We start from the raw sequence: 12,082 nt of genomic DNA on the forward strand, positions 1-12,082 counted from the left end.
CTATCTATTGTAACAGGCAAACATTACATTATATCTTTAGTGCTTCCTTGTACTATAGATGTTAGAAAGCCTCGCTTACTTCTCTAATATAGATGCTTGTTTTACTTGGAGTCACTCCGCCAGAAAATAGTTTTGTACTGTGGTTTTTAAAAGACTTTGGCTACATAGATTTGCATATATCCCAAGGCTGCAAATATCCCATGACAGCAACCTTCAACCAAAGCAGTGATTTTTGCTCTCTCTATTCTCTATCACTATGAAGCTCAATGAGGATGAACATTGCCCACATCTAACCTGAAGGTAATCTGCAAATAAATAATACTCTTTATTTGATGAACATACATAACAATGTTCAAGCTTCATGCTTATAACATTGGTTTTAAATCAATTAATGTTGGTTTCAATGCTAACATCAGGGATAATTACTATTGGTCACTGATGTTTCATGGCATCGTATTGGTGGCTACTAGACCATCTAGCAACTTTCTGATATACAGTATAGACAAAAAAGGACATGGGAATTCGTATATTAAGTGAATTACTTAATGTACATGATTTGAACATTGCTTCAAAACTTTCAGGTTGTCATAATGGTATATTTAAGAAAATATAGTTCTGAATGTGTTAATTTACCAGATGGTTTTTTTAAAAATACATTTTATTGATTTTTTTACAGAGAGGAAGGGAGAGGGATAGAGAGTTAGAAACATCGATGAGAGAGAAACATCGATCAGCTGCCTCCTGCACACCCCCTACTGGGGATGTGCCCGCAACCAGGGTACATGCCCTTGACCGGAATCGAACCTGGGACCCTTCAGTCCGCAGGCTGATGCTCTATCCACTGAGCCACACCAGATAGGGCCAGATGTTTTTAATTGATTGTTTTAAGTTACTTTTGGGAATACTGGACAGGGTGTTTGGAGACATGAATTCTAATTCCAGTTTACCATTAACTAGTTACAGTAGCTTGAGCAGTTTACTTAACCTCCAGAGGTTCAATTTTTCTATTATAAAATGAAATAGATTGGACAGATCAGTGGTTTCCAGTTGTGTTTTGAGACTCACGGGGGTTGTAGTGAGTGTCCTCAGGGGCTGGTAGAGAGGGAGAGTGGCTAAGACGCTAACAGGGCAGGGTTCTGGGCTTTTCTTCCCTTGCTCAATCAGAGCACCTCTCTGTGCTGCTTTATGTAGTTACACACCCTGGGGAAATGTTTGTGTAAGTGTTTCTTACTTTAAATTAACAAACAAGTATTTTAAAATGAATGGACCAAATTGCTAATGTTTAAGACAGCGTTGAGCAATAGAAGATGTAAAGTTCTAGGAGCTTTCTAATGTGTTAGAAAACTGAGTCTACGAAAAGGAACTATATATTATCCTTAAGTGAAATATTTTGGAAAAAGCCTGATGGGGAGGAAAGCGATTTTTGGTTCATCCTGTGCTTGCATTTTCATTATTATTTGATTTTTAGACCAAAAATATAATTGTCCCTAACATGTAAACTATCTGTAGCAGAATTATATTCATATTCTGGCATCTTTATGTTTGTGATAGTCTCTCAGAAAATTATATTTTGTATTTTTAAGTATTATAAGTTCTGGAGATAGAACTTTGAGTAATAGACTAAATCCCCAGTTGTTAAATTGAGATTTTATGGAAAACACTATTTAAGACAGAAGAAATGTGTTTGAACAGTTTGATAGCAGATGAGTTATTTTCCCAGGGTAGCTATATTATTAATAAAGAATAAAATTCTAGTACTGGTAGCCTAAGCGCCTTTATTCTAGTTTTAAAACCTTTCTTTTAAAAAAAACAAACTGTTAAATATAGGTCTCTTTGGAAAGAATCACAAATAATTTATGAAAGTCTGGCATCCAATAAAGAGAACTAAAATACAAGGACTAACTTGTTAATAGAGACTGTAGATAGAAAATAGCATAGTGGACAAAGAGCTGAGGTATTTTGAAGAATGTAATATGAATATTTATCATAGATTGACTAGAAAACAGGAAATAAAGCTAGTGGGAATTTGCCTTACTGTTCTTCATTTAGAATAAGCACTAAAATACTACCTTGACTAAATTTCTTAAAAGTTTTATTTCCTTCACAAAGTGTTGTAAAAGGTATTGACACTATGAATATTTATACATTACGAATATCTACATCTAACATGTGGCTTTTATAGTTTTTATATTACATTTTTTCCATGTTCCAGAAATTGTGTTTTTCTAAAACAGTTCTGCCTTGAATGTATTCTTCAATCTAACATGCATTTTCATTGCCTTGTTTCAAAATATGTTCAATGAAATTCAGCATTTATAACTTTTCACAGAAATTATTTTTAAATATTCCATTAACTTTCTGTCAGAATAATACATATTATTTCATATTAAATTTATAGCACCAAAACAAATTATTTCTCCAGATGAAAGAAATCATATTAACATAACATAATTTTATTTGTTTTTAAGAATAAAGGATACTATATTTATATCTAATTCTAAATATCATTATATCCAGTATTTTCAATTTTTGTGTCAGTGAGCAATTTTATAAGTTTGTATAGATTTAAAATAATGCTTAAAATAACATTTAAAAAAAGACAATAAGACAAAAGACAGAGTCCTTTATTCTTATGAATACTGAATTCAAAATAAATTTTACTACAATATTTTAAAAATTTTATTAAAGAAAACAAATTATTATTCTGCCTCTGGTCATATGAGTAATGAATCAGAAAAAGGACACAATTTTAAAATTTTATTAGTTTTATTTTTTTCAATGTGTATCTACATTTTCAGGACTCTAAATTAAGCTTCATATAGGAAATGTTTAGCAGGAATTTTTTGCTTATTTGCGTGGAAAAAAATTGTTATATTTTTAAAAGAATTGGGTTTTTTGTTGTTTTTAATACTTATCTAAGGATAAGTTTTTATTGGTTTTTAGAGAAAGCAGGGAGAGAGAGAGAGAGAGAGAGAGAGAGAGAGAGACATGTGGGAGAGAAATATCAATTGGTTGTCTCCCATGGGTGCCCCAGGGATGGAATCAGCAACCTAGGTATGGACCCTGACTGGGAATCGAATGCACAACCTTTTTGCTGTAGGAGACCATGTTCCAACCAATTGAGCCACATGGTCAGGGCAATATATTTTATTAATATAAGACCATTCCCATTAAGTTTTCATTTGCTAAGATAATTTTTATAAATGTGTGTTGAATTTTCTGCATTTGAGATGACCAAACCATTTTTTTCCTTTAATATATTTTCTTGTCTTCAAGCATACTTCTATTTCTGGGGGCAGGAACTACCAGCTTATAATAAACCATATTTTTAAGACATTTTAAGATTTAATTACTTTTTTTAAATGTTATTTTTTATTGATTTTAGAGAGAGAGGAAAAGAGAGGGATAGAGAGATAGAAGCATCAATAAGAGAGAAACATGGATCTGCTACCTCCTGCATGCCCCCTAATGGGGATTGAGCCCACAACTTGGACATGTGCCCCGACTGGGAATCAACCTGCGACCTCTTGGCTCATGGGTCTGTGCTCAACTGTTGAGCCACACTGGCCAGGCTAAGATTCATTTACTTAAAATTTATCTTTTCAGTTTGATCTTTTCAATGATCTTAAGTGACATTGTCTGAGTTTGCATTCTTTATTTTGCACTTGCTGGGTTTGGATAATTAGGTTTCACTAGTCTCAAAAGTAAAGTGGGTAGTTTCCTCTGTTTTCCTATTTTATATATGAGTCATCTAGCCTATTCTGCCCTAATGTTCATCACTAAATTAGGTAGTTATCCCCCATTCACCACAGCACACACTTTACTTGCCCATTGTTGAATCACTTCCATTTTAACTAGAAGATTCATAAAACAAAATCTAATCATTACATTCAGTTTTTATGTAAGTCCTCTTATAGTGCTCACACACAAAAAAGGAAAGAAAAACAAAAAATACAATAAGCCATATGCGATTCAAGAAATCTTTGGAATGTTACACACTAGTTGAGAAAGTTAACAATGTAGAGTGAAAATGCATGAAAAAATTGCTCCTAAAGTTCAGCAAACCATGAGAACTATTAATGAGTATTTTGAGTGGAGAGTTAACAGGTGTCAGGAATAAAGCCCAGTGTTGACAATGTGGTGGCTCTCATCCCTCTGCTTTTCAGCTGTTCACAGGCATAAAAAACCACTTGGCCCTGTTAAACCAACGCAGAATGCTAAGTGGCAACTTTCATGCATTTGAATTATTGTAACTTAAATGTACATACATGGAACATGAACTTTTGTATTTCTCTGGTTATTGTAATATTTGAAATACATTTGTTATCCACCTTTAGCAAACATACAGAATCCTTTTGTAGTCTGTTTTGGATACTTACTGCAGCTTTTACATTATTTTTCTTATCAGATTCATTTGTTTTCATTTGTTCAACAAACATATTAAATATCTTTGGGGTACCAGGATTCTTCAACATGCTAGGATGTATTAAACTAAACACCTTCTCTAATCTCAGGGAACTTCTGCTCTGCATATAAGTGTATATAGATTGCTATGTGGACATCTTAACTTTATTCACAGATGAAGGAACTGAGTTGGCATAATCTATACAACTCTGTCCAATAGAAATGTAATGAGAGCTCTGTATGGTTTAAACTTTTTATCAGACACATTAAAAAAAGTTAAAGAAAATGGGTGAAGTTAATTTTAAAGTGTGTTGCTTAACTCTTTATATCTATTACCATTACAGCATGTAAGTAATGATTATTAGTGAGATATTTCAAAAGCCAATCTGCATTTTATACTTGCAGCACATCTCAGTGGGAACCAGTCACGTATCATACCCTATAGCCACATGTGGCTAGTGGCTACTGAATTAAACAGTGAGATAACAGCTAACATTGATTTTAATAGTTTTATAATACTAAATCTAGAGTCTTTAAATGTAGGAGCCCAAATCCTGCTGTTTTGTCAAAGAGCAGTATTCTTCCAAAATATTTTAATATATAAATTATTACCCCACAGTAATTTTAGGTTCTTTTGTTTGTTTGTTTGCTCAAACCTGGGAAAGCAAAATTTTACTTTTAGTATTTTGAATATTATTCTTCTACTTGAGGCCTGATGCAAGAAGATTCGTGCAAGAATGGGCCTTCCTTCCCCTGGCTGCTGGCACTACCTTCGCTCTGGCCCGGAGCTGCCTTTCTGCCTTCGCTCTGGGCCGGAGTAACCTTTCCGCCTTCCCACGCTGCCCAAAGGCCCAGAGCTGCTGGGGCATTGTGGAACACCTGCATCATCACCATGGCGATGACGCAAGCATTCCGCCCCACCCCTGGCCGCTTAGCGCCTGCATATGCAAATTAACCCACCATCTTTGTTGGGTTAATTTGCATACTCCTGATTGGCTGGTGGGTGTTGCAAAGGTACTGTCAATTTGCATCTTTCTCTTTTATTAGTGTAAGTACTTTAGAAAAATAGTATGAAAAGTTTTGTTTCAATCAACCAACATTACTGATTTATCTACGTTAATTATTTGTAGCTAATGCCGCAAAGCTGACAGAAGGTTCATTTGTCGTAGTTGTATTTCTTTCAACTTGTGAGCTATTTGCTGGATTGTGTATTTAGCTTAGTTTAAATCACTACCATCATATTACTAATACACTATATTAAGACATTTAACAAAGTCAATAGTTCTGTATTGTAAGCATAATTCATAAATATTTTATATCTTATATATACTTTATTGATATGCTGCAAATATTTATTGAATTATATACTAATGAATACTGTTTATACAGTTTTTAAACTGTGGTAAAAGTAACTTGAGAGATGTATTGACATTCTATAAAACTTGTAAAACATATAAATTGACTAAGAAATCAAAATAGCCAGGAGTAATATCTGGATTCTAGGCTTAATAATAAAAACACCTAGAGGTTTTATAATTTTTATATTACTCCCTTAGAGCTACCAGTGTGTATGCCTCTCAGGTTGGGAAGGAAATTTTTGTGAACAAGAATCCAATGACTGCAAAATGAGTCCTTCTGAGAACAACTCCACCTCTACTGACCTTTACAAAAGCTATCAGTGAGTAATGTATTTATCGTTTTCTTCATGAAATTCCTTGGAGTGCTCATTGTCCTTGAGTGGCATCCAGACATTATTTTCATCCGCTTAATTAAAATAACTATTCCAAGATGAAGAACCATTTTCTGACAAAATAGGTCGCATTCATTTGAAATTTATGTATACCAAATTTCAAGTTGAAACAGTAATAATCCCATTAAAACACAGAGTAAAATGGTGGTTATTCGAGGAAGGGTTGGAGGCATAAGAAAGGTGTATATAAGGGTACAAACTTGCAAAGAGTAGATATATAAGCCCTGGAGTTCTAGTGTACAGTGTAGTGAATATTGACAACAATATTATAATCATCCAACTTGTTAAAAGATTAGATCAGTGGTTCCCAAAATGGCACAGGGAGGCCTTTTTATTTTTAAGGGGGTAATTTGAGAATGAGTTATGAATAGTGATTTTTTGCATTTCTTATGGTTCTAGGGGCCTCATATATAGTATATAAATATATATGATAACATATTTATGCATTTCAGTTCTGTATTATATGTTTTGAAACTTTATTTGCTATTTTTTATATCACTTCATATTATTATTATTATTATTTTAACAATTTCTTAGTAATTTCTTCCTCAGTACTTCAACTGTATTTTCATTATTTTATTTTTCTCTTTCATGGATGCCATGGTCTTTAGAAGCTTGCTTAGACCAAGTTAATGGTATTTTAGGCTTCCTCCACATGAATAGGGTTTCACTTTTTGAATAATAAGAATTATATGTCATGGGGGGTATCAGGATTTTAGAGATACTTAGATGGGGCATGGCCGAAAAAGGTTAGGAACTACTGGATTGGATCTTAATTATTCTTACCACGCAAAAGAAATTATTATTATGTGACATGATAGAGGTGCTATATGTTATAATGACAAACATGTTATAATACATAAAATGTATCAAATAAACATATTGTACAACTTAAATTTATACCATATTATTAAATACATATTTAAATAATTATTATATTTCAAGTAATACAGAAATCCTTTTTAATTTGGAGATGCAATTTCCTGATGTGCCACATGTAACGGATGCATTTACTTCTTCAAAACATATTTTTGCCATCTCAGCATTGATTTAGATCCTTCCATCCATGCTAAATGAGTGCTACAATATGACTCCTTAGTGGGTCCATTGATTTTAACTTCCAATATGTAACCTAGAAATTTTCACGAGTTTGGATTACTTTAGTCAAATTATTGCTCCATTTTACAATATAGAGTATCCACATTGTAAAATCAAATTACTATATTAGTTCTTTTTTAGATGAAAAGTTTAAAGAAACTCTAAATAGATATTCTGAGTAGCTATTGATTATTCAAGCGTTTAATAACCAAATGTATATTGATTAACTTATCCTTTGGCTTGTTTGGTATACTCAAGTTCTCTCTAGGGAATGCAAAACCAGGTGTTTTGTGACTGAAATATGTTTTTTCTTGTTACAGAAGCCGATTAATTGACTATATATATATACTTAGATGATTGCTTTTCAGGGACAATTCAAAATGATTTCAAGGTGCCCTCCAAAATAACTCATACACTCTCTTTTGTCTTATGATTACCCTTGAGAATTCTGGATCATCTGAAGCATGTAAGAGTTTTCACACTCTTACTCTTGGTGACTGAAATGGGATATAAAAGCCAGATTAGTCATAGCTGTCAGTTTATTTCATTAAAGGAGAATTCTAAAATAATTGGCAATAGCTAGATTGATATTTCAGTGACAGGAAGAACAAATGAATACTCTTGGTAATATTATAAACACTCACTGTGTTAATAGTTGGTATTAGTTTAAAATATACAAAAATGTAAAACCCCAGAGATATTTTTTGTGATATTGATATATCACAAATTAATATTAACTGCTTATTTATGCAGTGGGAGAAAGAATCAACTTTTGTTATGCTAGGAAAAAGCTCCATGGATATATATGTTTATTTTATTTACCCTAAATAACTACTAATTGTAGTCTACAATATAGAATATGAATTTTACAGTTTCTTTTTCAGAGACTCTGATATATACATTTAATTTCGGCTCTTTCTTAATTACTAAAAACAACTTTCTTTTGCATTTGAGTATGTGTGCACTCACACTACCGCCTCCAGACAAACACCAGCAGGAACACAACTTTAGTTGAACAAATTGGGTTTATAATTCATTGTCCAGAGGGAGAACACACACCGTGTAAATCCATGAGGCACCTATATAAAAGGGTGCTGGGACAGACTTTGAGGTTTGAGCTGTGACATGTAATTTATGGGAAGGTTTAAGAAAGCGGGACATTGGCCTAGGTTGAATATTGCCAGGAAGTGAAAAGAATTATATGATTTGGTTCATAATACATCTTACCTAGAAGGATGCAAGACTAGACAGAGATAAAAGCCAAAATGTTTAAAGAGGCAGCAATCATTTATACTAGCTATAATTGGGGCATATTTGTGGTATAGATAATGTTCATGTTTTTGTCTGTATTTGAATATAATTATGGAGTAGGCTTGTTTTTGTTATAATTCATCAGGATCGCAAAGCAGTCCTGTCTCATTTTCTATGCAATTATATGTTGAAATGTTCAACACAACACCAATTTCTAGCTATAAAGCCAGATTTTAGTACTAGATAGCTCCTGGATGGCCTGGATGTTAGTTGCTGCTCTTTATCAAAATACAATGTCATACATATGTGTAAAAAATAAATATGTATGTGTGTGTGTGTTTATGTGAAATATGTCACTAATATTTGTCCACCTATTGGTGCAAAATATGTTATTCTCATGACGTGTATCAAACAGAATGAGAGCATTAAAATATTAAATTATTATCTAACATGACAGTACTTGTATTTAGATAAAATACTGCTATTTGCTATACAGATCTTAAAGATATAAAACAAGACAAGCAAAAAACTATAAATACACTTTATTTTTAATATTCATGAAACATAATCAGACTTTCTAGATAACTCTGACATCACTAATTGTGAACTCTTAATGACTTAAATTTATAAATGTGTCAAAAGTCTCTGCCATTTAAATTAACACAAACTTTCTTAGTCATTTTATCATTCTTTAGATTTAAAAAGATATTGATTTCAGAGAGGAAGGAGAGGGAGAGAGAGAGATGGAAACATCAATGATGAGAATCATTGATCAGCTGCCTCCTACACGCTTCCTACTGGGGATCGAGCCTGCAACCCAGGCATGTGCCCTGACCCAGAATCGAACTATGACTTCCTGGGTCATAGGTCAACACTCAACCATTGAGCACACCAGCCGGCAGATTTTTGACAGATTACTGATTTTATTTCTAAGAAATTGTGTTGCATTTTTTCTTTTATTTTTTTATTATTTAAAGTATTACATGTGTCTCATTTCCCCCGCCCCCTGATTGACGCCCCCTGCCACTCCTTCCTCTCAGGACAAGCCCCCACCACCCCAGTGTCCGTGTCCATTGGTTATGCTAATATGCATGCATACAAGTCCTTTGGTTGATCTCTTAGCCCCTGCCTTCTCTCTGAGGTTGTAAGGTCTGTTTAGTGTTTCTTTGTCTCTGGATCTATTTTTGTTCATCAGTTTATGTTGTTAATTATATCCCCATATGAGTGAAATCACGTGATAGTTATCTTTCTCTGACTGGCTTATTTCACTTAGCATAATGCTCTCCAGGTCCATCCATGCTCTTGTAAATGATAAAAGTTCCTTCTTTTTTATAGCAGCGTAGTATTCTATTATGTACATGTACCACTGTTTTTTAATCCACTCATCTGCTAATGGGCACTTAGGCTGTTTCCAAATCTTAGCCATTGTAAATTGTGCTGCTATGAACATAGGGGTGCATATATCCTTTCTGATTGGTGTTTCTGGTTTCTTGGGATATATTCCTAGAAGTGGGATCACTGGGTCAAATGGGAGTTCCATTATTAATTTTTTTTGTGGAAACTCCATACTGTTCTCCACAGTGGCTGCACCAGTCTGCATTCCCACCAGCAGTGCATGACAGTTCCTTGTTCTCCGTATCCTCACCAGCACTTGTCATTTGTTGATTTGTTGATGATAGCCATTCTGACAGGTGTGAGATTGTATCTCATTGTCATTTTGATTGCATCTATCCGATCATTAGTGACTTTGAGCATGTTTTCATATGTTTCTTGGCCTTCTGAATGTCCTCTTTTGAAAAGTGTCTATGTAGGTCCTTTGCCCATTTTTTGATTGGGTTTTTTTATCTTCCTTTTATTAAGTTGTATGCGTTCCCTGTAAATTTTGGAGACTAAACCCTTATCAAAGATAACATTGGCAAATATGTTCTCCCATGCAGTGGGTTTTCTTGTTGTTTTGTTGATGGTTTCTTTTGCTGTGCAGAAGCTTTTTATTCTGAAACTAGAGGCCCAGTGCACGAATTCATGCACCAGTGGGGTCCCTCAGCCTGGCCTGTGGGATCGGGCTGAAACAGGCTCTCTGACATCCACCAATGGGTCCCTGATTGCCAGAGGGTGCAGGCCAGGCTAAGAGACCCCACCAGTACACTATCGTGGCTGGGAAGGGGCAGAGGAAGGCTCCAAGGCATGTCTGGCCTGTCTCGCTCAGTCCCGATTAGCCAGACCCCAGAAGCAAGCTAACCTACTGGTCAGAGTGTCTTCCCACTGGTGGTCAGTGCACATCATAGCCAGCAGTTGAGCACCTTAGCATATCATTAGCATATTAAGCTTTGATTGGTTGAACAGTTGACCAGACACTTAGCATATTAGGCTTTTATTATATAGAATAGTCCCATTTGTTTATTTTTTTCCTTAGTTTCCATTGCCCTAGGAGTGTATCAGTAAAGATATTGTTACGACAGATGTCTGCTATTTTGATGCTTATGGCTTCTTCTAAGATTTTTATGGTTTCCCATCTTACATTTAAGTCCTTTATCTATTTTGAGGTTTTTTTGTGTGTATGGTGTAAGTTGGTGGTCTAGTTTTATTTTTTTGCAAGTGTCTGTCCAATTTTCCCAACACCATTTATTGAAGAAACTGTCTTGACTCCATTGTATGTTCTTGCCTCCTTTGTGAAATATTAATTGAGTGTAATGGCTTGAGTTGATTTCTAGATTCTCTGTTCTGTTCCATTGGCCTATATGTCTGTTCTTGGTGCCAGTACCAGGCAGTTTTGAGAACAATGGCTCTGTATTATAGCTTGATATCTGGTATTGTGAGCCCTCCAACTTTGTTCTTTCTCAGGATTGCTGTGGCTATTTGGGGTCTTTTTTTTTATTCCAGATGAATTTTTGGAGAGTTTGTTCTAGGTCGTGAAATATGCCCTTAATATTTTAATGGGGATTGCATTGAATCTATAAATCGCTTTGGGTAGTATGGATATTTTAATGATGTTAATCCTATCAATCCATGAACACAGTGTATTCTTCCACTTGTTTATATCTTCTTCTATCTCTTTTGTTGTTCTCAGTTCTATATCCCATACATGACTTATTTTGCTTAGCATGATATCTCATGATCTATCTCTGTTGTCAGAAATGGCAGTACAGTATTTTATCTTTCCTTCTGGCTGAATAGTATTCCATTGTATACGTATACCATTTATTATTTATCCAATCATCTATTGAAGAACACTTCAGTTGTTTCTGTGCCATGACTACCTTAAATAATACTGCATTGAACATATTGGCACATATGTATTTATGAATAAATGTTTTCAAATTTTGGGGGTAGATATCCAGAGGAGGTAACTCTATTCTTACAAAGCAACAATAATCAAAACAGCATGGGTAAATTTTTAGAAACCTCTTTCCTGTTTTCCAAAGTGGCTATACTGTTTACATTCCCATCAGCAGTGTATGAGGATTCCCTTTTCTCCGGAACCTCTCCAACACTTACACTTGTCTTGTTGATGATAGCCATTCTAACAGGTGTGAGTATTATCTCATTGAAGTTTTGATTTGCATTTTCCTGATAGCTTGT

General features: G+C 34.3%; 1 protein-coding gene across 1 annotated transcript in view; it reads left to right on the forward strand.

Moving 5' to 3' along the window:
* The window catches only part of EYS (eyes shut homolog), a gene marked incomplete at both ends in the record, with an annotated part of 1,444,019 nt that overhangs the window by 403,124 nt on the left and 1,028,813 nt on the right, over positions 1-12,082 (forward strand). Inside the window, 1 exon segment of the mRNA XM_080665107.1 lies at positions 5,961-6,082. Within this exon segment, the coding sequence (XP_080521233.1) occupies positions 5,961-6,082 (122 nt within the window).

This window comes from Plecotus auritus (genome assembly GCF_963455305.1).
Source record: "Plecotus auritus genome assembly, chromosome: 4".
Lineage (NCBI taxonomy): Eukaryota > Metazoa > Chordata > Mammalia > Chiroptera > Vespertilionidae > Plecotus > Plecotus auritus.